This window comes from Dromaius novaehollandiae, chromosome 3 (assembly GCF_036370855.1).
Source record: "Dromaius novaehollandiae isolate bDroNov1 chromosome 3, bDroNov1.hap1, whole genome shotgun sequence".
NCBI classification, from domain to species: Eukaryota; Metazoa; Chordata; class Aves; order Casuariiformes; family Dromaiidae; genus Dromaius; species Dromaius novaehollandiae.
The window spans coordinates 91,491,266-91,518,615 of NC_088100.1; the positions used below are offsets into that span (position 1 = coordinate 91,491,266).

General features: G+C 36.8%; 1 protein-coding gene across 3 annotated transcripts in view; it reads right to left on the bottom strand.

Moving 5' to 3' along the window:
* Positions 1 to 27,350, bottom strand: part of HEATR5B (HEAT repeat containing 5B) — a 62,021-nt gene that overhangs the window by 29,812 nt on the left and 4,859 nt on the right. For all 3 annotated transcript variants that reach the window (XM_064509445.1, XM_064509443.1, XM_064509444.1), the window contains 18 exons: positions 26,022 to 26,130; positions 24,434 to 24,583; positions 23,755 to 23,926; positions 23,208 to 23,365; positions 21,905 to 22,154; positions 20,076 to 20,231; positions 18,363 to 18,613; positions 17,795 to 17,906; positions 16,410 to 16,562; positions 16,020 to 16,119; positions 15,086 to 15,195; positions 13,704 to 13,867; positions 11,517 to 11,692; positions 10,062 to 10,167; positions 7,602 to 7,792; positions 5,869 to 6,028; positions 2,841 to 3,030; positions 1,298 to 1,467 (listed from right to left, as the gene is read on the bottom strand). In XM_064509445.1, the coding sequence (XP_064365515.1) occupies positions 1,298 to 1,467; positions 2,841 to 3,030; positions 5,869 to 6,028; positions 7,602 to 7,792; positions 10,062 to 10,167; positions 11,517 to 11,692; positions 13,704 to 13,867; positions 15,086 to 15,195; positions 16,020 to 16,119; positions 16,410 to 16,562; positions 17,795 to 17,906; positions 18,363 to 18,613; positions 20,076 to 20,231; positions 21,905 to 22,154; positions 23,208 to 23,365; positions 23,755 to 23,926; positions 24,434 to 24,583; positions 26,022 to 26,130 (2,878 nt within the window). The remainder of the gene's footprint in view (positions 1 to 1,297; positions 1,468 to 2,840; positions 3,031 to 5,868; positions 6,029 to 7,601; positions 7,793 to 10,061; positions 10,168 to 11,516; positions 11,693 to 13,703; positions 13,868 to 15,085; positions 15,196 to 16,019; positions 16,120 to 16,409; positions 16,563 to 17,794; positions 17,907 to 18,362; positions 18,614 to 20,075; positions 20,232 to 21,904; positions 22,155 to 23,207; positions 23,366 to 23,754; positions 23,927 to 24,433; positions 24,584 to 26,021; positions 26,131 to 27,350) is intronic.

A 27,350-nucleotide genomic window follows, 5' to 3' on the forward strand; every position in this document is an offset into this window, starting at 1 on the left:
ATGAAAGACGCAGAAAGGAAACTAGAAAGTATTGTGGAACCCTGTAGTTTAGTTTTGATACCTGGCATTAATTTCATGCAAAAGCAAGTTAGAAAGCAATGAAAAGTTCATTAATTGGGAAGGTAATACAAACCTTGCCTATATATCTGTATTTGCAGTATAAAGAACTGCACAAGACTATTTAGAGGAAAACTTTCCAAATCAAGTATGATTTGAAAGTAAGGAATAAGAGAAAAGAGAAGGAAAATAGCTTTTAACAAAGGATCACAGAGAAGCAGGAAAAAGACAGTAGAAAAGTCTGGGAAAAGTTTTCAGAACAGCACAAGTCCTGCCTGAATTAACTTCCTTGCCTTTAATATCACCCACTAGAGGAACTGGCTGGAGAGATTATTTGTCATGTTGTGCCTACTATTTATATAAAAGGGCCCACCTACCTTCGTGCAAAATTTTATGTACGGACAAACAACAAAATCTGTGAAACACACTGCACAGGAGACCTCCAGAGTGTGGGAAAAAAAAAAAAAAAAAAAAAAAAAAAAAAAAAAAACCACCACAGGGATTGTAAAGGAAAGAACTTGTAACGATGAGAAGATGCCCTAGGAAAAAGTCTGAACGGGAGGTTAAGAAAAAGTTCCCACACTGATGCAAGTGGGATTGCATTCCTTCAGGTAACAGACCAATTCCACAAGGAATCACACAATGAACTTTGTGAAGCATCCCACAGACTACCAGAGAGAAGCTTTCCAACTCTCTCCGTATTGGTCTGCTGAACCTTCTCACAAAACTTCCCTCTTATGGTCGTATTTGATATGTTTGGGGTTCCAGCCTCTGCCTCACTTCCTCTCAGAGCACTAACAGAAGCAGAAAGCAACACTCATCACAACAGCAGCAGCAGAATCAGAATGCAACCAGTATGCTGTGGGTGCTAAAATAAGTCATTAATCTCCTACATTTCCCCAAGTCACCCTCCTCCCTGAGTGTACACAACCAGTTACAAGCAACAGAGTTTTTAGCATCTTTCTACTCATTTATATGATATACAAATGCTTGCTATCTTGTGGATGTACGGTGAAAGAGAATCAGACCCTATGCCTTCAATTTTGGCAGCATTTTAAAAAGCACCTAAAACCACTTGGGGACAAAAGGCCTTTTATTGCATTTCAGTGGGACTCCAGCATTTTTACAAAGGCTGCTGTTATATATGGATATCCTTAACATCTTGCTAAGTGCTTCTACTAACCTCTGCTAGGCACATACATAAATTTTGAGGAACAGAAGGGATGCACTTTATACTCACACACAGACTGGGAACCAGACTGGACAGGTTGACATGCCGTGGTGCAAACATATGAAGCTGCTGAAGGCAGGATATGGCAGCTGCCTGAACAAGCGAGTCTGAGTGGTCTTGTGTGATTGCACATCCCACCAAACAGGAAGAACGGATTGTTGAAATGGTAGCTCCGTTACCTAAGGATATAATACGATACCCTTAACACAAAGATTTTTGTATGACAGTTGTAGATTTTAAACTTTTGAATTACACAATTTGGAATGCATGAAAGTTCAGAGGATTAACATGTGACTTTTCTGAATTCCTATCTCAAATTAGTACCCACACAATTTCTAAAGATACACTAGGGTGTTTTGATATCTCTATTTTAGCTCAGCTAAACAACATCCTTTCCGACTGAAATTTTGAATCAATGATCTTTAATCAGAAGTATTTTGAGAGTATCCTGCCAAGATATGAAACCAGTAAAATCATATGAATTGCAGTTTTGAAAGTCTCTTTCATTCTATACATATAGGCAACATTTCACGCACACCATCATTCCCTAAAATATCAGCTAACACTTAAGCTAACATAGAGATATGCAGGTGATGTCTGCTGGCCCTATCAGATGAGTCACACAGCTGTAACAGGACAAGCATTCAAAAGAATTTGATTTTTAAAACTGCATCATCCTCTATTTTAAAAATTAACCTGCATAAGCTTTACAAACAATCCTGAATTACAGCAAAATGTAACCTGCCGAAAACATTCTAGACAAGTATGCTCTGAAGTTAACAACACTCCAAACCAAAAAGTTAATATACAGCAAGCAGTTCACAAGTTAAACAAAATCATCTAGACATTTTTCTTAACTAGATATGAAAGTCCAGTTATTTAGAGTTAAAATTTTACTAATGGCTGGCCCTCTGGCACTGCAAAGACCATCCAATAAATATCCCTAAAAAATTCCCACTTAGACCAAGTCACTAATCCATGTTTTTGCCATCTGAGCCACAAAACTTCACATATAGTGTTTTGTATGACAAGATTTTATTCTCTACATACGCTAAGATACAGTGCTCTAAGAAACTCAAGAATGAATGAGCTATAGTTCACAAGTTCATCAGTGATGTAAAACTTTAAGCTCTTGCCATCAATCAAAAATGAAACCACCAACATGTGTCGAAAAGCAGAGGAAGAAATCTCATCTCTTGTCCCATCTATACATAAAACATATGCAGTAAGGATGTTCTTTATCTTTTACCTACCATGCAAATGAGGCATTAGACAGAACACCGTATAAAATTGCAACTTCTTTACATAAATCTCAAACTGCAGTCTACCAAAAAAACCCCAAACAAACAAACAAAAAAAAACCCCTGGATGTAAGTAGGATCCAAATTAAGGTTGTTTGTAGGACTTTAACTACCAATTGGTCAGCTTCCCCCCCACTCCGTAACTGCAACAAATAAAAAATTTATATTAAATGGAGAGTACAATGGCATTACACTCTCAAATAGAAGATAATCAATTTTTATCTTTTTTTCCTCTTCAAATTCACACTAACCTTGCAGCTCTGGCCCAACCGTAGTTATTATAGCTCCAAGACATCGGCCTAAGCACTGATGTACTTCCGTATGTGATGGGGGGACAGTTAAGAGCAGAGTGAGAACTAGAGAAAGTGTTGGCTCCACATATCCACGGTACATTGGTCCACTAGAATCCACTATCAAGGCAAGTGAATGAAGAGACCAAGTCTATTAAAAAACAAAAGAATACTTTTGAATAATGCACTTTGGAAATTTAAACAAATTTGTATGTAGGCTGAGCACTGCTCTGTACATCCTTGCTTCTAATAATTTCTAATAGCTCTCTGATTCCAGAAATGTCCCAAAGGTCCCAGAATCTCAAACAATCACCTGGGGGTTGAAATATTTCCAGTGTGTTCTTTGGCTGCCAGTGCTTTTGGGCATAATGGAGATGAAGATGACAGAGTTTGTATTTTTCTTCCATCTCCTCAAAATCTTAACCATTTTTGATCAAACACAAACAATATACCCATTATAAAAAAAAGGGGGGGAGGAGGTAAATTTTAAGGGGGATTCCTTCCTAAGGAGGCATTATTTCTGTAAGACTGCGTGTAGATTCTGAAATGGACAGCTGATAAAGTCCTTACTAGGGTATGTCTTTGATACCTGTCATGAAAATCAATTTCTATCCAAGTTAAAAAAGGTTCATGCATATTTACCACTGAATTTTCTTATTAGAGGATACAGGAAAGGAAAGGAGTGCTGTTTATATACAGTCAGTGTACTGCAGGGTGTGGAAAAAGTTGGTGAAAGATCAAACTGTTCAGTTGTAATGTAAGTAAACAACAAAAGAACATAATACAAAATATAATACAAAATACTTTACTGCAACTGTCAAAGCAAAACACCGGGGGGGGGGGGGGGGGGTTTGTCCAGGGAGGAGAGAACAGTCTTCAAGGTCACTAAAGCTTCATAGGAATTAAACTCCTCTAAACGACCTGAAAGCACTAGATATCTCTCCATATCACCCTATTAAATGCTCTTATTTCAGAATTTTCTTCTATTAAACAAGTGATGCAAATGCACCAAAAAGACTAGGTTAAAAGAATATTACAGCTACAGAGCTAGATTGTTTGGAGTAAGCTGGACAACGTGCCTGTAAAACCGTTCCTTTTCAGTCCTCTCTGATGCAACCTAAAAACCATTAGCACTATCGCTAGCAATCATACATAATAATTTTCTACAGTCCTAACCACATGGGCAGCACATTACAGCTTATCTTCTCCTTCTTGCCAATCTCCATTACTTCTGTTCCCAAATAGCTCCTGAGTATCTGCATCAATTTAGTGAGGGAGGAAGTTTAAAAGCTTAGCTTTTCAGTTGCCTGGTGTCGTACACGCCATTTAAAATAAGTTAGGCGCGTATCTTGAATCTGGGCCTTTGAATGCCTCCCTTTAGACTCCCCCCTGCCACAAAGCAGTAATGCTTTCCATTTTGTTTCTGAAATGAATGGCACCCAAGTGCATGCTCCAAACTCATACATGAGGAAAGGTTATACATGCAAACTAAACTTTGTCCTACCTTAAATTAACTAAGAAAATTTAAAGGAGATTTTAAATTGTATTTAGATATTTTTAACTTCCATCTCCAAACAAAACTAGTCTTGTTTCTTCAAATAACAAGCTATAAAAGCCTTTATCATTTTTTATTGCCCTTAAAAAATAAAAAGGTACTCTATTATTTGTTCTATCAGGTTAATAATTTAAACAGATGTGGGAGTATGATTCTGTGCAGTTACTGGGGGCTTCAGTTTCTCAATCTGTTGGTATAAAGTGCCCCTACTTGTGGGTGGCACACAATTTCCTATAATTAAAGCATAATAGTCACTATTTCAGATAATCACTTTCTTGCAGCAACATGAGAAAAGAATGATAAAAAGTCACCTGTTATATGGTGCTATTAGACGATAATCTTCGAAGAATAATTACAGACTAGACAATTTTACCTAAAAACATTTTTTTTTCTTAAGTAATTCTCTTTTTTCTACTGCTTTGAAAGATTCCATTGCCAAAAAAAGAAAATCACCAGTTTTCCCCTCTAAAACTCAACTTCCTAATGTAAGGACAGATATACTGGTCCATCTAGCCCACTCTGCCTTCTCTAGCAGCAGGCATAAACAGATGTTTAGGGGAGAGCAGACAGGGAGCACAGTACTCTCCCTAAGTATTCTCCTGGGAAAGAGCATATTTTCCCAGTTTCCAAATATTTCCACCTTAGGGAACTTTCTGAACTGGACAACGTTTATACACATTCAGTAACCTCAGAGGCACTGCCCTTTCAGTGACTTGTCTAGTCCACTCTTTACCCTACAGCAACTTTTAGCAGCCAGAGTGCCCTCCTGTGAGAATTTCCATAGATCCATAATCCATTGCAGTAAGAACACCCTCCTTCTAATTTCTCCTACCAATTCCTGTACTATCTCCTATTCCTTGTAACAGAAAAAAAAAGTTTATCTTGCAAAAGATTTCAATTTTGTTGTCATAATATAAACCTCTTAAAAAGATTTTTTGTCATACTGCGTTCACTGTGTCACGAGAAATGAAATTACTTGGCAAAGAAAATTACTGCTCTTCATCTTCTCTGAGAGCTGATGTTATGTTGAGCCAGTTGATTAGTCAGTTGATAAAACTTTAGTTTGGAACACCAAGGTACAATTAACACATTCTGCTTCGCAATTATAACTCGTTTGGAACATGCCCACAGCAAATTACTCTGGCTCAGCTGACAAGCAGAAACTTGCCAGTTTGAATTAACATGACCATTTGCAATTGCCTTCCTAAATAAGAGCTCACAGTAAGGTTACATGTCAATTGCAACAGATATTTAGCATTCTGTATTGTAAGTTTCTAGAGAAAGTTCTCCTTTCTTAACACACCCTGGCACATGCTACGTCCATCTGTTTTGCCTTATGTGACAATCTCTATTAAACAGAACTTAAACAGGTAAATTAATTTTTACTTTTAATCTTGAATGTTTTAAAGCAATTTTGTGGTTGAGCTTTTTTACCTGGACTTCAGGAGAAGTTCCATCCTGTGCCAAAGCCAAGAGAATACTGACGCTAGTTTTCAGATGCTGTCCAGAACCTATTCCTCCAACATACCGATGGAGACAGCCCAGAGCCAAAGAATGACCTGTTCTTGATACAACATCTCGAGCAGATTTTAACCTATCAACATTTAAATAAAAACAAATCATGTTATTCACTAAATTTGTAGCAAGAACCTTTTAAGTACCATAACAGCAAAAATAACTCAGATTCTAACAGGATATTGCCTGTCAACATACAAGATCTTCAGAAGGCTTAATCACAAAAGAAAAACAGACAAAAAGTATTTAATATATATTGCTATTAAACCAGATTGCATATAAAGCAACCAAATAAAAAGATACTTTGATTTAAAAATTCTTTTCTTTCTCCCTGGTCAGAACTTAACATTTCTGATAAAGAATATTTCTGGAAGTGAAAGAACACAGGAAATGCATCTACTCTTTAACGATGTTTCACAGTATACTAATTCAATAATCAGAAAAATCATTTTTAGATTGTTGCAGTGAAAACAAATCACGAATGGAAAAATGACAATGCATGTAGAGAAATGAAAAAGGAATTCACAATTACGTTTTCTGCTACACAGCCAACTTAATAACTTTTTCCAATTTGACTGTTTGCCTCTACAGCTAAGTTCTACAACTTTTCCAATATAGCTTTTTTTTTAAAAAAGTGTTTTATTAATAAAAAAGAATGAATAGCATTTTGAATGACCTAATCATATGAAACAGTGACTAGATGAGTATTTTCCACAATATTTTAGCTTCTGTATGCATGTCACATATGTGTCAACTTTAATCATTCTATTTAGGCTATCCTTTTTATCTTTCCTCTTTTGGAGAAGGTTTAAAGAAAAAAAAAAATCTCCCTTGGTTGTCTGTATGAGAGGTAAGCATGCTGTTAGCCACTAGTGACCAAAAAAATGCAAGTCTCAAATATACAAAACGATGACAATGTCACAGACAGGCATCCAGTGTGAACATGAATCCTAGATAGACTAAGGAGATAGTCCCAGTAACAGAAATTCACTGCATCTCAAGGAAACTATTACAAGAAAGATCAAATAATGAAAAAACTTGAATTTGGGACGGAAGGGGGAAGGAGGGGGCAGTAGGGAAAGCTGGACTGAGGCTCTGTGCATGTAGTCCGGCCAGCCAGAAGACATGGGCTGCAGCCCTGACACAGGCACATTCTCATTCACAGACTGGCTGGTGTCTCTTAAGTTTAAGCTAAAAATTGGAAAATATGTTGTATCATTAAGTCTACCAGACAGATTCCTAAAGACCTACAATCAGTGACAGAATACAGAAGCAAAATATGGGCCAGGAGATAAGCTAAAACAATATGTAAAAAGGATATTTTGATGAAGCAGAACCACCGTCATAGAACTCACACTGCAGACATGTTTACAGAAAGTTTAGTTTATTCATCTGAAGCTTTTTGGTCACCCTTAAGTAAACCATCAAAAACTCTTCATCAGTATCACTTTGCATTCCAAGTATCTTAACAAGTTAGCATCTACTCCTGGTAAAATTACATGAAATTAATCAAAGTTTGAAGGCTTAATTAGATCTATATAGGCATAAATCATGAAAATGAGAGAATAATCACTATGGTATCTAGTAGAGGAATTTTTCAAACAATGCTAAATTATATTTTTATTTCCTTTCCTGAATCAAAACCAACTTACTTATCAAAACTGTACTGAGCCATTCTAGCGATGAAAGTGGCTTCTCCAACCACTTGAGCCATTCTGCCAAGAGCTTCTCCTGCTGCACATCTCAAAATAGGGTTAGGATTATCAAGGGCACCCATCACCAATGTCAGAGCAGATTTGCGAACTTCTTCTGGTCCTAATGTGCTTTTATTTTCAGCTAAACCCTACATAAACAAATAAGGAAAAAAATTCCAAAGGGGGGAAAGAAAAAGAGCCATATTTTTATACATGAGATCTTCAATTAAAAATGATACAACTTTATTTTTGTTTGAATTAATGATTTTTTTTCTAAAATATCCCGATATCCTGGAAAAATGACAAAATTTAAAATGATACCAACAACAGACACAAAAGCTTTATCTTTGCCAGCACTCTACCTATTTCACATACAGGAAGACTTGTTACACCAGTCTCTTATCCTCAAATTGCATCACAGAAAAATGCAACTGGCTGCTACTGAATCTGAGCTAGCTTTACACAGGATACCCCAGAAAAAGGAGGCTTTAAATCTACCTTCTAGCTGCAACATCTCTTTCTACCAGATGGGAAAACTACAGCTCAGTCAAGTTTCTGTAAACATCACTTAAATCAAAGACACCTTAGGTGCATGAAAGCTTTTTTTTTTTTTTTTTTTTTGGGGGGGGGGGACACACTGTTACAACCTTGAAAACATTTATACAGTGTTATATAAAGCTGCTGCAGAGTGATAAAAGTAAACCACATCATTTCAGCAGCTTCTTTGCTTCCCATATTCCATTAATAGCACCTTACCTTTCATTACAACTTTCAAAGAGTCTTCTATTTGTCCCAAAGTAATTAAATACATGTAAAGTATATAAACCGCCCATGTTATAGCGTAAGCTGACGACTCTACCAAAGATTCTTATTTTTATTTCTGGAACGCTAGTTTCACTCCTACAATTTTGTCAGTGGCCAATGGCCATTTAGCATGGCATGGGAAATTCCAGGCATCTATCCCAAAATCTGTACTTCCATTTTTAGCAAAATGATTCATGTTTCTAAGACATTTTTCTCTGAAAAATTCTGTCAAGTTCTAAACAGAGAGTTGACATTTGACAGGAAATGACTTTTGCAGGAGGAATATGACTTTTGCTGCTACCACAAAAATTTTACTGAACCACAAACTTACAAAAATGCTTTTTGCCCAATTTTGCTAGAATTCTGCAGTCAAATTCCCAGAATATTCTATTTAATTACTGTGCTCCAAATCACATACTTAACTGGGTATGCTCCTTAGCTATACATCAGGGCAGATGTCTTAATTCAGAACTAGGAACCAAAACTGAAGAGGGAGCAGTTCTTCCTGTGCTCTTAATGGTCATTTAACCAGAATCATGCAAAAGATTGATTAAATTGAACTCAGATGTCTCAAAGGAGAGAAAGAGAGAGCACCAGCAACCAAACTGCAAGGCCTAGAGACTTGCAGGAAAGAAAGAAAGAGGAAATGAGTGTGGGGGGGGGGGTGGGTGGGAAGCAGCAGCTGGAGCAGAAATGATGGCTGGAAGAGATGCCAGGAAGCAGAAGACTTGGAGTAGCAAGAAAAAGAAATGTGGCAAAACCAGTTTTGAAACAGAAAATAGACTGTGTATATGGACTAGGTTGCCCAGGTGAAGACAAAACATGAGAATTATCTAAAGTGTTAGGCATTAAGCCTAAAAAAAAACCTACGTAAATATCTTGCAGTCAATAGAGAGAAGGGTGTGCCATCCCACCCTAAAAGAAGTAGGACAAGTCACTCCACAGAGACACTCATTCTCTCCCTATCAACCAAGAATACGTAGCCCATATAATAATGAGCTCATGGTAGGCAGTCATTTTTTGGATAAGAGAAGTTAGACAAAATGAAATCCATCCGATCTTTAATTGCAGGTGGACACTTCTATGAGCGTAGTTTCCTCAGTACGCAGGACTTAGCTGCTCTGAAGGTGAATGAGGGTGATACAATGAAGAACATTTGTTTGTCAGACTCATGAGTTGGAAATCATATAGAACAGCAGCAGGAAAAACTAGAAATGCCTTTAGAAATTTTATCAGTAGAAAGAAAATCCTGCACTCTAGGACACTTCTCCACAGAGCCTTGAGGATGCACAGGTCACTGAAACCAAACATTTCTCAGAAACATTATTTGTGACATACTGTCTATCTTCCTGACTTGCATGTGGTTTGATTTCCAAGTGTGGAGAACTGCAGAACTGCTGACCATGTGAGTGTCATTTACTCTCTGTACTAATCCATGCAGACAAGAGGTGAAGCTACAAGCATCTGGAAAAACTCATTTTGGTATTCTCAGACTTCTGAGCACTTGACTGCAAACTTCAGTAATGTTTTTCTGACAGCCTGTAGTATAGTGTATAAATCTATGAATCAAACTGCTGAATTTTGGCATCCATTACAAGTTTATAATAGTTTTACCTTCAAAGCACTGAGAACAGCGGTAAAGATATTAAGCTGCACAGCTTGCTGTCGAACACCTTTAGCCTGCTTGACACATTCAGCAAAGTGATCCAACATCTGTAATCTACAACAGAGGAAAGAATGTAATTTAAGCAATATTCTTAATGGAAAAAAAAGCAAAGCAGACTAAAATACAGTTGGTAAAAAAATAAACACAACAAAAGGGTGCTATAAGTTTCGTTACAGAATTTATGCTTCAGGGGCTGCAGAATGTATTGGTCCATTTCTCTAATCCACCTTAGGCAGGGAGAGTAGAGAGCTATTTCTAAATGGCACCTTCTAACTCTTCTTTGAGCTCAGCCACAAGTAAATGATCTGTCCCTTTTGAAGAAAGGGACAGCAAGAGGAGGTGAGTCTCCAGACATTTGGTTGTATAACTGGAAAGTTATGAAGCCAAGACTGGCAAAAAATACCACCTCTCCACTACCATTCAAAATAATATTACTCTTCGTATGCCTGTTATTGTTCAGATTTTCCCCACTTAACCTCAATGCCTGTTATTGTTCAGATTTTCCCCACTTAACCTCACGCCACAAAATGTTACTGGGAGGAGAAGTACTCCCTAAAGAGTAGCTCCCTAAGGAGTATTCTCTAAAAGATACCAGGAACACGACGATAATGAAAAATCTGTATTCTTAATTACTAGGCTGTTCCCCTGTAGCTGGCTACAGGGCTGTTCAGACACAGCCATATCTTTTCTCTAGCTAACAACAGCATAGATAAGGTTGAATTGCTGCAAGTTAGTCTTGCATCTAACTTGGGCTTACTGCAAAATGAGATTGACTGCTAAGAAAAAAAGCTGTTCCCATCAGGGTTGCACTGAAAGATAATTTTACTTTGAAATGCAGCTCAGAGCTGCTTTCCACTGTGTATTCAGTGACAAGTTAGCTAAATTGAGTGACAAAAGTAGTCATGATAGCTCATAACTCTGCAAAGGTAATGTGGAAAACACAAGAAAGATAAGCCAAATTCCATTCCATCTTTTTCATTAGGCGTAAAATATTTGCTGAGTGTGAATCAAACAGTTTTACTTGCAGAAGGCAAATGACATCTAAGAGATGCCACCGCTATGTTTCCAAGGCTGATTTGAAGCTAATAGGTATGGATAGCTTTTGCAGGAAGTCTGGATTGCAGAGATACTACCACTGTGAAATGAAGCAAGTGAAAAATCTAGCCTACACCTCAGAATCTTATTCTTCAAAGATGATAAACTCACAAAATCATCTCATCTCTAAAGTGAGTAGACATGTTCTGAAATCCAGAGACACAATAAACACCAAATACCGAAATCTGAATTTGAGAGAGTTGATTTTCAAGTAGATTCTTGTTTTTGAGGGGGGGGGGGAGGGGGGAGTAAAATAATCCAAAAACCGGGCCATTAGATTCCAAAATTGAACACCAATTTAAACTGACCTATGTTTGTAAGAAACATGAGGAAAAACCACACCAAAGAGAGCCACAGATGCATCAATGACGGATACTCCTAAGGGCAGGGGACCAGGTACAGCTTCACCAGCAGGGATACGCAAATAAATAGAAGATGGATCATGTTCCAAAGCACCACTTCCAGATGCGCTGTTTGGCTGAAGCTGCAAAATGCCATATAATATGAATACCTCTGAATATATCTTTGCACATAAAATTGAGAAATAGAGATAACCAAAACACACATGCAGTAGCCAGAACAACTAGATAATTTACAGACTGAAATTCTGCAACTGCAGGGCCCCAGGCATACATGTACTAGGAAACCAATTTAAAATAATCTTGTTTATAGGTCCAGCTAAATCTCAGAGGGTCAAAATGGTTAACAGCTAAGTGTACAAACTCTCACTCTTGGTAGTAAGACAAGGATATTAGAGAAAGGCAGATAAATTCCAGTACCAATAGCAGCTTATGAAGCAGTTACTACAAAGCATCCTTTCGGAAAAAAAAGGCTATGAATTCACTCCCTGTTTGAGCTTTGAGTTACAACACTGTACAAGTTAAATGATCAGTTCTGATTGTAATGATTCCCTACGCAGAAAGATTTAGAAACAGCATTATAATGACAGAAATTTCTACCATAAAGCAAATACTTCCTAATCATCATTTTTTTTCAGGTAACACAATTAAACAATCATCTATGTTCTCTGAAGAATAACTTATTTTCATAACTTGTTAATTATTTAATCATGAAGCAAAACGATGAGTCCAGTGGCTCTGTATTCTTCTTAAGACGTCAAAAAACAAAGCAAACACACTGGTCTCGAGGTCTCCATATGCTTAAAAAAATATTACCAAGCACGAGAGGATACTGGGACTCTCACTGCAGTGCTTCACTGCTACCAACAGTGCCACTATTTTACAGGAGGGGAAAAAAAGAAAAGCAGTAGCAGGCCAGGTTTCCCAGAAAGCTCTGTGGATTGAATGGTACATTGGAAGTTTACTGTCTATCACAAAAATAGTCTATAAAACCCTTTTCCTGTCTGACATGCTGTTCTTTGCTCAGAAATACAGTTTTCCCTTGGTTTCCCAGCACTGGGTATCAGTTTTGGCTTTTAGATCTGCTCCATCAAGACAGCTGCCTTCTGAGAAGGCCTTGCTATTTTAAATAGGCTGGGGCAGAAGAGGTGTTTTTACTTCCCTTCTTCTTACTCCAAGAAATCACTGAGAAGCTGAGCTACGAAGCTTATGATGGCACAATTCAGCAAATGCTCAGAACAGATACTTGTCTAGAGAGCACATTTTACTGATAAACCAGAAATGAGAGCAAAATTATGAAAACAGAGACAAGGTGGTGGGTATATTCATGTTGACAACCACTTTTCTTCATGTCATTAAATCTTCCAACATATGAGGGTAAAAGGCTTGAAAGAGGAGGCCATCCCCTTCCCAGTCATTACAGATTAGGAAAGAAAAAGAAAAGGTTATTGCCAGATAGTTTCCCAAGCTATTTAAAATTAATGAATTTCTAACCTAATTGTTCCCAATGCTACATTTTTTCCAAGGGCCACAGGGAAAAATAGGTAACTGGATCAACATTAGAAGTTGATCTGAAAAAAATCCATTACAAGAGACTCCCATAGCAATAATTGCTTCCTTTCCTTATTCCTATGTTTGAAAGATTCACTTTATTCAGAAATATGGCAAACTCCTTATACTGCCAACAAGACCGCATCACACTTCCAAACGAATTTTAAATTTCACACTGCACCGTTAAAGTTTTATCTTGTTTTGCTGTAACACCATTTGCAATGGTGATGCTGTGACAGCATTTCCTTTATAAAACATACTAAGTGGAACTTACAGTGCATCTCCTGAATAATAAAAAACATCAGAACAATTGCTAGACTAAGAGGGTCCAGTTAACCTTTAAGAACTAGGCTAGTTGAATAACCACAGCCATATAAATTGTATAACAATATTCACATCTCATCTCTAAGCAGTTTTATCAAAATATTACACTGTAGATAAAAGGCTTCAAAATATAACGAGCCACCGAAACAAGCCTAAAAACAAGGAGTAAAACTTCAGTTTTAGAAGGCTTCCCCCCACCACCATGTCCCAAGACAGATAATGCAGATAATTCATTTTATTATTATTCTGTTTTTATACTACCTGGTCTTCAATTGACTTATGATCTGTTTCCTGCAGCCAGGAGCCAAGAAGAACACTATCATCATAATGGCAAAGAGACCTCAGGAGTGATGTGGTTGTATTGGCAGAGTTGTCTGTCAAAGTAAATTCTGCCACCAGCTCTCGAAGAAGTGCATTAAACGATCCTAAAAGGTACAATATTTAAAAGAATCATTGCTGCTTCTTATCTAGAACATGTAAGCTAGAGCTAGAAATGAAAGCATTTACCATTATCTTGATTTAACACATAGCAACAGCCATAGAAGTAAACCTGACTAGACTACAATTGAGAGCAAGGCTTCAAACAAAAACCAGGACTCCCAAGTCCGAAATCAACATTCTGAACAGGGGATCATACCATTCCTTGCAGAATGACAATCCAGATTTTATAAGTATTTGCTCATCTAAGTGATCATGTAAATTTACTGAGTTGTTTGGGGTTGTTTTCTCCATTTAAAGCTAATCTGTCAGATCATGTGTGAAAGTGTCTGGTCATTCAATAATAATAGCATAATTCCCTCTACTAGATCAAATAACCTAATAAACTAACCTATCTGATTATACTAATACTTGATAAGGAAAAGAAGAAAAAAGCCAAAGAAAGAATGCAAACAGAACATCTCCAGAGCAGAAAACATTAAAGATTTTAAAAAGAAAAATCTCTCAGTGAATCATTTCCAGCATTATACATATTTTCATGCCCCAAATCCATATTTATTTTCCATCATTGTGGGTACTGGTATTTATGAAGTGAGCCATCAGATTTTTTCTAAACAAGTTTGTATACCTAGGTATATAAAAAGCTATTTTGTCCAAACTGCAGTTCCCTGAAAATGTTTGTTATCTGTTTAGTTGGACTCAATTCTCTTTTTCTTTCTTAATTGAGGAAAAGATATATATATATATCATATATATATATATATGTACTTTTTGTATCCACCTATTACTACAATACAGCTTAAAAAAGCCACAGTCAGAAATCAGAACTAACTCTTCATTCCTACATCTGCTGTTTGTGAGTATACTATGAAATACGTTCTCTATCTTTTAAATAACAATATAAAACACTTACAATAAATATCAAAATGGGAACTCAATATATCTCAATCCTACAAATGGAACTGAAACTTATATACTCTAAATGTTACTCTAATATGCAATATTCATACTCTGTATTTAAGCTCAAGACGACACCCAGGAAATGAGAAATAGAGTATAAGACTTGTGGAGACTTCTAGTCTTTTATTTTGAATCTTGCATCTGCATATAATCACATGAATTGGACAAATGAGCTTCAAGAGCAATCATCAAAAGGAATAACTAGAATTTTTACTTTAACAAAAATTGTCAAAAAGTTAATGTACCTTCATATGTCTTTGGAGGTAATAAAGCCAAAATATCATAAAGTCTTAAACGGACCATAGCTGCACTAGCTTTGAGATGAGCTCCATGGGCTTTAATTACTGATGGAATGCTACAGAATCAAAAGAAGAGAGAGGAAAGTCATAAATACTGCAGTTACTGAAAAGAGCATTTCCAGTTTTTTCCCCCCCACAAGATACCTCTCCTCTACGAGATTAAAAGAAAAAGCATTCAGAGAACTATTCTGAACAACATTACTCAAAAATAAATTTTCAGAATTAATTGTTCTGACAAAACATTTTTTTAAACGCAGTGTTGTAATTCAGAGGTATGTACCTCCTCATAAAAAACTCATATCTTTAATTTACCCCCCCAGAAAACCTTCGGCCCAACACTGCATTTTGCCTTACATTCTGTAAAGTGTTTAAAGTCTCTTCACTATTATATTTCCTAAGAGGACACATCTAGTATTGCAGTATATTAGTTTTCTTATTTCTTCTGTAAGGCTAAGCAAACCTTGGAGTCACAAGCTCACTGAACTGGAAATCCAAAAGACAGTTAACAAAAACTATCATGGTAGGCTGCTTGGTACAGGCTATGCAATGATGTACTTTCACAAAGCTAAAGATCGGAATATTATGCTCATAAAAAAAACATCATTCTTTTTCCAACACGCACAAGCAGCAATAGTCCAGTGCTAGGCCAAAAGATGAGAAACTGAATAAATATAAATTTAGTTGTAATACTTCAGGTCAGGGAAAAGACAAAAGTGAACAGAGAGTAGAAAGAGCAACAAATAGAACAGTAACTTCTCTCAGTTTTGACAGTTTATATCATAACAGCAGTAAGAACTTGCTTTCAAAATACCATTTTTAGTCTCAAATTGTCCTTCTAAACATTATATGAAAACTTTTAATTCTAAAACTGTCTACTTACTGTGACATCATTGTCATGGCACATTCTACCGGTGTCATCAGTTTCCTGATCACATCTTCGGTTAGGAGCTCAGGGCAGTGAGCAACAAAACTTCTCATAGCTAATAATAAAGTATTTCAAATTAAACTTTTACTGAGACAAAGAAAGAAAAAGTGTGAGCAAGATACAGATTCTAACAGAATATCAAAAAAGCAGCAAATAAAAATGTTCATTCAAAGTCTGCGTGACATGTTCCCAAGACGACACATCAAAAACAGGTCACATTTCGTGAAAACATGACATATCTTATTTTGAAAGAAGGAATAGAAGTCACAAGAGTTCTCTGTATAATATATGGGACCATGTTTTGTATTATTATGTTCTTGTAATTTTCAGCTTTGAAATTCTTACCGCACAGAGCTCCAGCACGGCCTTCCAGCGTTACTTGCCAGGTAAAAGAATCTCCTCTCGCCTTCTCTGCTTCCAGCTCCTTCAGAGAACGTGGAAACACATTTCGCCATAGCAGCAACATCTTAGGTAGATGGTATCGAACAACAGACGGACCTAGGCAAAAAATGAAATGACATTATAATACAAACTCCTATTAAATTAAGTATGATAAAAAACTGCAATGAAGGCTTTGCTCTTTATCCTATTTTTTCCTCAGTCCTCTTTTCCCCCAGTTCTCCCTACCTGAATAATGAAAAATAAAGCAAAATCTTTTTCATTTTTACGTTAAAAAATGTTGCAAATAAACAGCATAAATATATCTATCTGCAGATTGACAATCAATTTCAGTACTAAAAATAGGAAATACATAATATACGAATCAATATCCAGAACTGGCCAACTGCTGCCAATCATCTTTTTAACTCTTTTTTTTTTTATTGTTTGACTTTCCTTTAATTTTTTTTATATTATTATTTTGAAGGCAAGTTCTTTAGCCTGTCCTAACTTGTTCATATGATGAATTGACACTTACTGACTAGCTTAATGGTCAAGTTTACAAAAAGTTTCTGAAAAAGCTCTGGAAGACCCAATGCAAGTGCATTCAAAAACGTTTTGGAGAAGGACGGCCAAAATAGCACCACACTGTTGGAAAAAATAGGACAACGAGCTGGCAAAAGAATAGAACAATTTAGAGAATCAAGACAAAACATAAAATGGCATTTGCTGAGAATCAAAACACTGAAGAACTGTCTATAAAAAACATCACTGCTGCACAACTCAAGAGAGGATACTTATAACATCTCAAAATTTAACCTCAGATATTTCTTTGGTGGCAGATAATCGCAGACACATATTAGGCTGGATTTTTAAAAAGGCAACTGAATGTTTTTTAAACTGTTAATATCTATAGTCAGAATTGGTTGTTTATCCAGGGACACACACGCAAATTGCTGGAATTTCAGTTACATGTTGTTTACAGTGCATTTAATTCAATTCAACTGATTAGGGAAGGAAGGTTATGGGCAATTTTGTCCTTTTCATACTATGACTACAAGCTGGGCTCTGCCCACCCCTATGCCCCCCCCCCCCCGCCCCCCAAAGCACAGAAAAATTAGATATGACACCTTCTACTATCATTCAGCTTACATAAACACTCATTTTCACTTTTCCCCAGCATAAACATCACCGCTGAAATAAAAGCAACAGTTCTCTGTTTGGGGAAACAACTGGTATAATACTGAACTGATTGCACGCAGAGACTATTTGCCACAGTGAATAATCAGAAATGTTGGCAAAGTATTAAAGTAAAATAAAAAACAACTTTTTTTTTTTTAAAAAAAACAAACCTAAAGTCATAAGTGCTCCAAGTAAAAGCCATCCAGCTTGAGTCCGCTGCAAGGAGAGTCTGCTATTTTGTGCAGCAGTTCGTAACAGATCTTCAGCAATGCTGACAACCATCTGTAGCAGTGACAAAAAAACCCAATGGATTTCAAAAATATAAATTTAGATAATGAAAGATGTTGCTAAAAATTAACCCTTACAGATTACACATAAATACAGTCTCAAATCATTTAAATGGACATTCTATAAACAGCAGATTATATTTCATGCAAATAATTACTCTATGCACACAACACACAGTAATGTTTTCTTGAGTAATTCCACATTAACATGCTAAATGAGAATTAAATTTAGAAAGAGAGAAGGGTAAAAAAAAAAAAAAAAAAAAAAAAAAAAAAAAAGCTGTTAAACATTGCAACTGAAATACTGCATACAAAGGCTCTGGCCATTGCTCTTGCCAGGCACAACTTAGCTTTTCAATGCTTTAACTTGTCACATATTGTGCAAAGCAATTACTTCTAGATAAAAAGATACCTTTTAGCACACTCACATACTAAACGCTCACTATCTCACCTTTCCTTTGGCGTGTGGAATACCTAAGGGACACTGATGCACACCACCTAGTAAAGCAGCCATTGCAAAACTGTAGCCACTGACAGCTTCAGGTGAAGTCTTCAGATTGTTGAGTCTTTCTGCACATCTATCCAAAAACGGAGTCAACTGAAAAGGCAACGCCACAGCTACACACCGTAAGCACCATGCAGCAGCAAGTCGAGCAGCCATGCTGGGATGAAGAAGAACTGAAGTTACTGTCTCCAGGAGACCTAAAGGAAAGAGAGTTTATAGCCATACAATTACGACGCACTTTTTAATATATGTACACAAGTAAACTGTATCCAAATTAGACAGGCAACATAAAAGTTAAGAAATGTCAGAATTTAAGTTCTTTAATTTTGTGACTTTGCCTTTTTCTTTAAAGAAAGACAAAAGAATTATTAGCATCATGCTGATCCACATAAGGTTTTACCAGGAAAACCAGAGCTGTCAGAGCCACAACGCAGACTTCTACCACTTCAACTAGCAGAGCAACAGAAAAGAGACAGTAACCCTACATATGGCAACAAGCTTTGAATGGGATAATGCCTAAACTCTGCCATCTTTTACAATCTGTCCATAACAGAGCAGCAGAGAGTGATTTTTGGTTTTGTTTCACACAGTAGACAAGCACATGCTATAGATGTCACTGACCACTATACTTTGTACACTGTGCTTTTGACACAACACTCTCCTCCACACAAAGTTACCATCCTTCTGCACTTTCCGAACCTCCACGTTTCAGAACCAGGGTTAGTTCTGCTTTCTAACTATAAGCTCTTCAACCTAATCTCAGTCTCCAACACCCACAACTTCCCTAGCCCAGTCCTCTAACCCTTACAAACTCCTACTTCAAATCCCCCACAGACACCTTTTCTCTTGTTCTCTCTGTATCTAGTCAACAACTTCTGCCCTCTTACTTCATAGTAGCTGGCAGAAATGCCACCAAGATACAGTTCCCTCTCTTCTTTGTTCTTGTGGGACACAGCAGCTGAAAGGAATAGATGCAAGCACAATCTTCCTCACCCCATAGCTTGTGTAAAATCAGTAGGAAAAGAATGTCATGTGTGTTCAAAAACAATCTATAAATGAAGTGTTTGAAGGGGCTTGCACTTCCATTGGAAAAAACCAAGAATCCACAAATGCAAAAAAATGAAAACTGCAGCTCTGCAGTACAAATATGGATCCGGGCGGGGAGAAAGGAGGAGGGGGAAACAAGGAGGAAAAGGCAAACACATACCAACCACAATCAACTGTATGCAAACAATAAGCTTTTCAAAATGGGCCTATCCATAAGTTAATCTCCTGAGAAAATGCCCCTAACCTCCCCACAAAAATGTGATACCTGAAAGAGATACAGCTTTCCAGAAGCAGATATTTTAGAACTTATGTAGAAAAACAGTGCATTTTCTATCATATCGTTATCTGAAAGTCATCAGTACTGAAAATAAAACTTCACATCCCTAAAAGAGAGCTTCAGGCAGACCTTCTGTCAAAATTGTTGCTTAAAACTTTGCCAAACTTGAAGTTAGGGTACTATAAAACAATAAGCTGAGTAAACAGCAGGATGAACTACAGGCAGTGCCAGTTTCATCACTTTGTTTCTTACACAATAATTTATTAAGATTGTAATCATGCTTCATATTAGCTTCTCAAATGTCTCATATAATCTACTTAAATTGATTTGCATACCTATGGAGGGTTCTTGAATAAGAGGAGATGCAGTGGCATTCAGACTCTGAACCAGACTACCCAGTTCTTGCAGGGCACAGACCATTACGTGCTGGCTTGCAGCTACATCAGCAGCTCCTGATTTATTTTCACTATTAGCATCATTCACTACTGCTTCTGCAGGAAACAAAACAAAGTATCCTGCTTAACTATCACTTGAATCACAGGTAAACACATACAGATAACAGAGGACAGAAAGGGAGAGTTTAGTTTCAACATCAACCCTAAATATTGAAATAAAATCACAACTTTTCTCACAGTATGAGCTGGCAAAGCAAATACATTCTGAAGAAAAATAACATCTTTACAGCTATTAGCCAAACACAAAGTGTCCAAAGACCATGAGTAACAGATGCTCAGAAGTTACTGTGAATGGCAGTGCACTAAGAGATAGGATTAATAGTACAACACAGCAAAGGATATACATGTGTGCATTGTATCTTTTATATATATATATATACACACATACATACACACACACACACACACATATATATACACATATACATACACACACACTCCCCTACAGATGAAGTACCTAAGAATATAATCCTGACATATCTAGGTTCTGCATATGAATTTGAATGCATGTATCTGGAATAAAACTGTAAAAACTCAATCTTTAGTAGATAATCACAACCTTATATTTTACTTTCACCTTAAAGTTATCTAATTAATTTCATAGATTCCACTGTACGTTCTTCCTCCTACGCTATGTCCCAGAAGCACCATATGGGAAAAGATGCTGCAACTGTCACTTTAAAGAAAAAAAGCTTTAGTATCAGCTTAGTATTTATATATCTAATACAGTACAAAATTTAGCAAGTGGTCCCACTTTTATGAAAAATCAAATTCATCAGAAAGGCTCAAAAGAACTTAACAATTCTTCCCATCATCTAAATATATAATGAAATTTCCTGTAACTGATGAGGAGGTGGGGGGAGGTATTTCTGCAACTCTTTCATCCCAGAAGTATAATTTCCAATAGACTTTTTTCCTGAAAGCAATGTTTACAGAGTTCTGTTTAAAGTCCCATGTAATTCCAAACATACCTTCCCTATCGAGGAGAAGGGGGGGGGCTGAAGGTTGTAAGAACCGGGAAGTATTTCAAAAAGAAGTGTGATTCCATGTGTTAAACATTACTTTAAACACAAACTAGATGGCAGCATTAAAAAAAATATATATGAAGCAGAAGAAACAGTTGTCTGGTAAACACATTGTTGTGCAAGTCCAGTTTACTTTCTTAACCTTTAGCTGAAATTAACTCATTTTATAAGAAACATGTAAATGCTAAAACAGTTTTAACTGTCAACCCTCTTAGTGATTACATGTCGAAGGTTCTGCAAAGGGACCACTTTTAACTTCTGTATTACAGTCTTCAGATTACATCTCTGTCATCTGTAAAATCCAATTAGACAGTAATATGGATATTAGTAGGGGATACACAAGGACATTTATCTGGCCTACAGGATCTTCAGCGCTGGTCATAAGGCACTCTGTGTGATTTTCAATACAGCCTATCCCAAAACAGATTGCAAAAGCATACTCTTTTCTCCCTTGCCTTCTAAGCAAATGCAATGGGAAAAGTCCTCGCAGGATAACAAGTCACTTACATATAATCACTCTTCAAGTAGAACTTACCTTTTGGATATTATATTTCAAACAGAACGCAGCCGAATAATCTTTTACCATAAATTACTTCTCATGGCAGAAGAAAGTGCAAAAATAGCTGACCCGATAGAATGACAGCAATTTTCAAGAAGTCTCAGATAAAGAAAAATGATTCTCACCCACGGCCTTCATTTGTTTACCAATGGCTTGACATATATCTTTGGCAGCTGCAATCTGGGCTTTCTCCCCCAATAAGCTGCCCACAGTTGCTCTCAGAATAAAGGACACGCATCTTCGAGAGTACACTGCCTCCACATGGGTCTGAGTTGCACGAGGATGGGAGACCAGATCAAGTACATGTGATAAAAACGTAGCAAAGTTGCGCTCCAACCACTGACCTCCTAATGTTGTAACAAAGACAACATAGGCCTGCAAATACATAAGTTATATATAGATCCAATTAAAACAGAAACAAAAGACTCTGTTTAGTCTCTGGTGACTGAATAATTTAGGTAGACAGTTATACCCACACATAACACAGTATAATAGTGATATCAAAGTTATAAGCAACCCTAAAAAGACTAAGTAGGATGAATCAACCCATTAGCCGGCTCCTTGCCAGCTGTTTCCAGTGCCACAGCTGGCTCCAATACTGCTACATATGCTGTAAAGTGCAAAATATTCTTTGGATGATAGCAAGAAAGTCTAGTCCATTGCTCTAAACAATTGCCACATTTAAAAAAAAATTAATGTCAGTAACAGCAAGCAACATGAATGTGTTCCAACTGAAAATGAGGAGTGGGCATTTGTGTCAAATTCACTTGAAAAAGACTGAGAAAATAAAAAGGCTTAACAAAATACCCTAGAGATCAAAAAAATTTGGACTCTGGCAAGTTACTGAGGTATACTCAAATATATGTCAGCATGGATTCCGTGAACTGGAGGATGTGCTGCTGCCATCTTTTTCTATTATGAATTAAACAAGCACAGCTTCCACATTTGGCAGATTTCACCTACTAAAGAAATACATACAGAGAGAAGAAACACCATTTAATGAGTCAGAGCTGTGAACTCTACCCAGCAACTAAAAGAGAGCCAGCACATACAAAAGGACAGAAGTATACCCTCTCTAAAAAGAAGTGAGATTTAAATAGGGAGCTGAAGTCTTCAATATTCTAAGTTTTCAAATATTTTTAGGAGTTAATCCCATGTAAGATACACTGGTCAAATAAGCTTTCCTTAGCATACATCTTAATCAGTCAGCACTGCACATCAACAATAAAAGAAAATATCTTAGGCAAGTGACACTGCATATACATCTCACATAAAAGGTGCAAAGTGTTTGTAAGTTAACATATAAAAGACAAAAAAAAGACCACCACAAGTGTACATTTTCCTTCAAAAAGGGTCATAGTTGATGCATAAATGTTACTTCATTTAAAAAAGAAGAACAAATGAAAATTTCTCCAGATTATCACAAACCTGGGTAACACCAACTCGCACTTCTCTATTCACAGATCCTCCTACTTTTAACATCTCTCCACCACTCTTTAGGAAACCAGACCCGCCTCGCAGAAATCCAGTGGCCATGAGTTCTAAGACCTCGTCAAGTGTAGCTCTCTTCACATTTTGTCGCATCACTTTTGCAAAGATAAAAGCAATCATTTAATCCTAAAGTTCTCCAAACAATACAAGCAAAAATCTTGAAAGCAGAACTGATTAGTCGCAACTATCTTGCAATCATGAATCCAGTCATCATTTCAGATAACAGCTTATTTTTTTGCTTTAAAAATAAGCTACTTTTCTCTAGTTATTTTTGATGGTCAGAGTTCACTCTCTTTCTTTGTATGTCTACAGCAGGTAATCTGCATACTTCACTCATTTTAGCTTAAAGCCTGTTATAGCACCAAACAATTCAACTACAAACCTCCATGACCTGGAACAACAATGTATCATGCAACATTGTCACATAACACAGCACTGAAGGTGCAGTTTGTCTGTTTGAAAATGGAATTCAAAAGGAATGCACCTGTTGCTTGTTTTGGTATCAGTGCTGTAGCCATGACTGTCCCCAGAAGCTTTGACACTGCAACTCGCACACCATAGTTTGAGTTTTCCAGGGCCTTAAAGCACAGCGTTGCAACATTCTCCAGCTCAGCCGTCCACATAAACACAGCTTCATTTTGTAATTCCAGCAGACACTGTAAAAAAAGTAAGAGCTGCTGAGCACTGGTGGAGGCTATGCTCACCTTTTGTCTAGCTATCAGTATAATTATAAGGTTTATTCAGCAAATATTTAGTTAATGAGTTTCTTAACACTTAACTCTTTCCCCACTGCCTCATTTATCCCAGATAATATAGCTGGAGTAAACATTTAGAAGAATCATGGGGCTAGGTTAACAAAAAACATAAATAAATAAAAGGAAAATACACCAGAAAACTGTTACTAAAAACCTCCTCCCCCTGAAGCTCACAGCTAATACATTCTACTTCATATTTGTCTATGAAGGAGGGAAGACAAGACTACTGCACTTTGGCTTATGTGAAGTAATTGGTCAAATGTCTGAGCCTTCAGTATAAACTAATAAGGACTCATCTTGCCCAAATAATTATCAAATTCCACATTATAAACAAAAGGTGAAAGCTTGACTGCAGGCACTTCACAGTCATAGCACAAAGAATTTCTAGAGCTGGTCAGAAACACTCACCTTAGCTACTGCGCATCGTACAGCCATAGATCTGTCTGTCAAGAGAGATCGGGCATTCTTATAAATATCACGATGACAAGAAGCTGCCGCTCCTCCAAGTCCATTTAAGACTTTCTGTAAACTCATCAGGATTTCACTGCGGCCCTGAGACTGCACACGTGAAGAGGAAATTAAAAAATGTTTGAAAACAGATAAACAAAAAACAGATAGGCAAAAAGATAGATACAGCATTTGTATCAAGTACTAGCTGTGTATTCCTGCATTTTTCTGCTGCCATGTATGCATATTTTTGTGAACAAAGATAACATTTTTCACTGAAGTCATACATAACAAACATCTGTCTGTTTTTAGATAGATCTAAGCACTATACATAACCTTGCTAAAACAGCCTATAAATTAAGATGAGGCTAGGCAATTCAACAGACTGATCCTAGGTAAGATGCTTCCCTTCTACTCCACCATTTATCTGCTGCAGTTTCAGGAAAAACAGCCAAAAAAACCCAGTTGATATGAAAGAACAGGAAGCTTAAACAGTCAAAGGCTTCCAACTACACTTGCACACAGACAGGTACTTAAAGCCACAAGGCACTGAAACCACGCAGGGTACAAGGACACAATTGAAAAAAAAAGCTCTTAGGGCAAAATGCAGATTTGTTCTGCATACACCGCACTGCTAAAAAAATATTAAGGATCCCATGGTCTCCTTGGCTCTCTCAAGAAAAGTCCTTGCTTCCATCTCCAACAACGAGATTACTGTAACATTAGTTACTGCATATATATTTATTTTCAGTAAGAAACAGGAATCAAGATCAGTACAAACAGTACTCCTTCCAAACTGTCACATTTCAAAAAACAGAGCTATCTGAGCCTAAGTTTACATGCCCCATCAATAGAACTTTGAATCAAAAGCAGTTTTCCTGAGCATGGAGTTTTACTATTGAGGCTATTCAGCAAGCAAACGGCCATCTACCACTACGGCATATTTAACCAAGTTACTTCTTTAGCTCAACAAAATTATTCCCATAGAACACCTCAATTTTAGAATCTGCATTCTTTTAAATTCTCCAGATGAAAAAGTAATTCTAAGAACAAAAATCATGGTTTGGTAAGCCATACTGAAATGTAAAACAGGACAATAAGGCAAATCAGACCCACTGACAGCCCAGGACATGATCTCTCAATATTATGAGGTGCTCTGTTCAGGAAAGAACATACTCTGCTCGCAAGAATAGTAACATCTTTCTTGCACAACTCAAGCATTACTTTTTCCTTTTTAAACAACTGAAAATTTATTCAGGGAACACGAGAGGGAACCCTAACACACCAGTTACAATGGTACATGTAATCATTTTACAATTTTAATTATTGATATCATAACAAAGCAACCGCTATAATATTCATATGAAGAAACTCTAAACTCTCTGTAGTAAAAATAAATGCACGTGTTTAACTTGACACTAACTACACAAGTGGTTTGGATTTTCCTAGGTAGCAGACAACCAAGATATTTTGGCAAATACCTTTGGAGGAAGAGGGTTTTAGTTTAGATGAAATCAAGACTGCCCACACAAAATAGGTTGAAACTTACCTCAGCACTTTTCAGAGACTTTAAAAGATTATTAACTGTTTCCGGAAAAGAACTACCCAGCATTCTGCCCATTTTTTCGTAAAATGCTCCAACACATGCCACTGCAGCCCTATGAAAAAAAGACATTCATCAGTATACTCACTTTCTATATCATCTAAATGAAGACAAATAATTACAGATAAGGGCATATTTTTAATTATCCTTGATAAATAAAAATCTATCCACTGGTTATACTGTCTTTTTAGCTCTGTGTATTTTATTTTTAATCAAGAAATTAATTTAAGTAACAGAAAAGTTATTAGAACACAAATGTATTTGGATGGATATTATTACAGCATCTACATATACGATAAGAAATTCCATAGAAGACAAGTATATGCTGAAATCTCAGCAAGATTAGGACACTGTGTGTTTCAATAAACTGTCTCTTTTCTAAGCAGTTGCAAAGCTGTAAACAAGATAACCCCCACCCAGGAATATATTTTCCTAGACACCAAATGAGAGATCTTTTTCAAGCACAAGAACTTAAAATGCTTAAATTATTGCACAAAGCAAGAAAATTTATGGGCACTATAAAATCACTGGGCCCATAAACATGCTATATATACACACATTTTCCTTTCCTTCCAAATTTGAGACAGGGGTATTTTAAGTAACAATGTACTTCAGTTAGATACACTGATTGCTTCAGAAGAGTCACAGGAACAGCTCCCGAAAACATGTATTTTTTCATCCCAAAGAAACAAGTTTTTTTTAATCTGAAGTTCTTGAATAAGTGATTATTTGGCAACTGATAGCATTATCAGCTAAAAAGCTATTTGTTACAAACTCAAAGCCTACTGCTTAACTGACACATCTTCTACACAATTATGGAATTAAGAAGAACAAAACCACACCAAAAAAAACCCAACTACAGTTTGAAGTCATACAGTAAAAAGATTTCTGGACTTACACGAAAGTCGGCAGAGTTAACTTCTGAGATTGTTATAGCACGAAACCCTTCCTACTTACACAAGTTTCTCACAGAGCTGCAACAACTTCAAATAAAAGGAGGGCACTTTCTGCCCAAACGGTGACTATCAGATTTTACTGTCAACCCTTATTGTTATAGCAATGCCTAAGGACAAGCCCAAGTTGGGGTTCACTAGATGCTGTGAATATATGAAGCAGTATGTGAGGGAGAGCATTAAAAACAGTTTCAGCAGCGATTTTTTGTGGCATTAACTGTAAGTCCTACTAATGAAACTGCTCCCATACCTAAAAACAAGCTGAATCAAGCAGTCACGCGCATTTACATCCAAATATAGAGACTATGTTTAAGAGACTTGC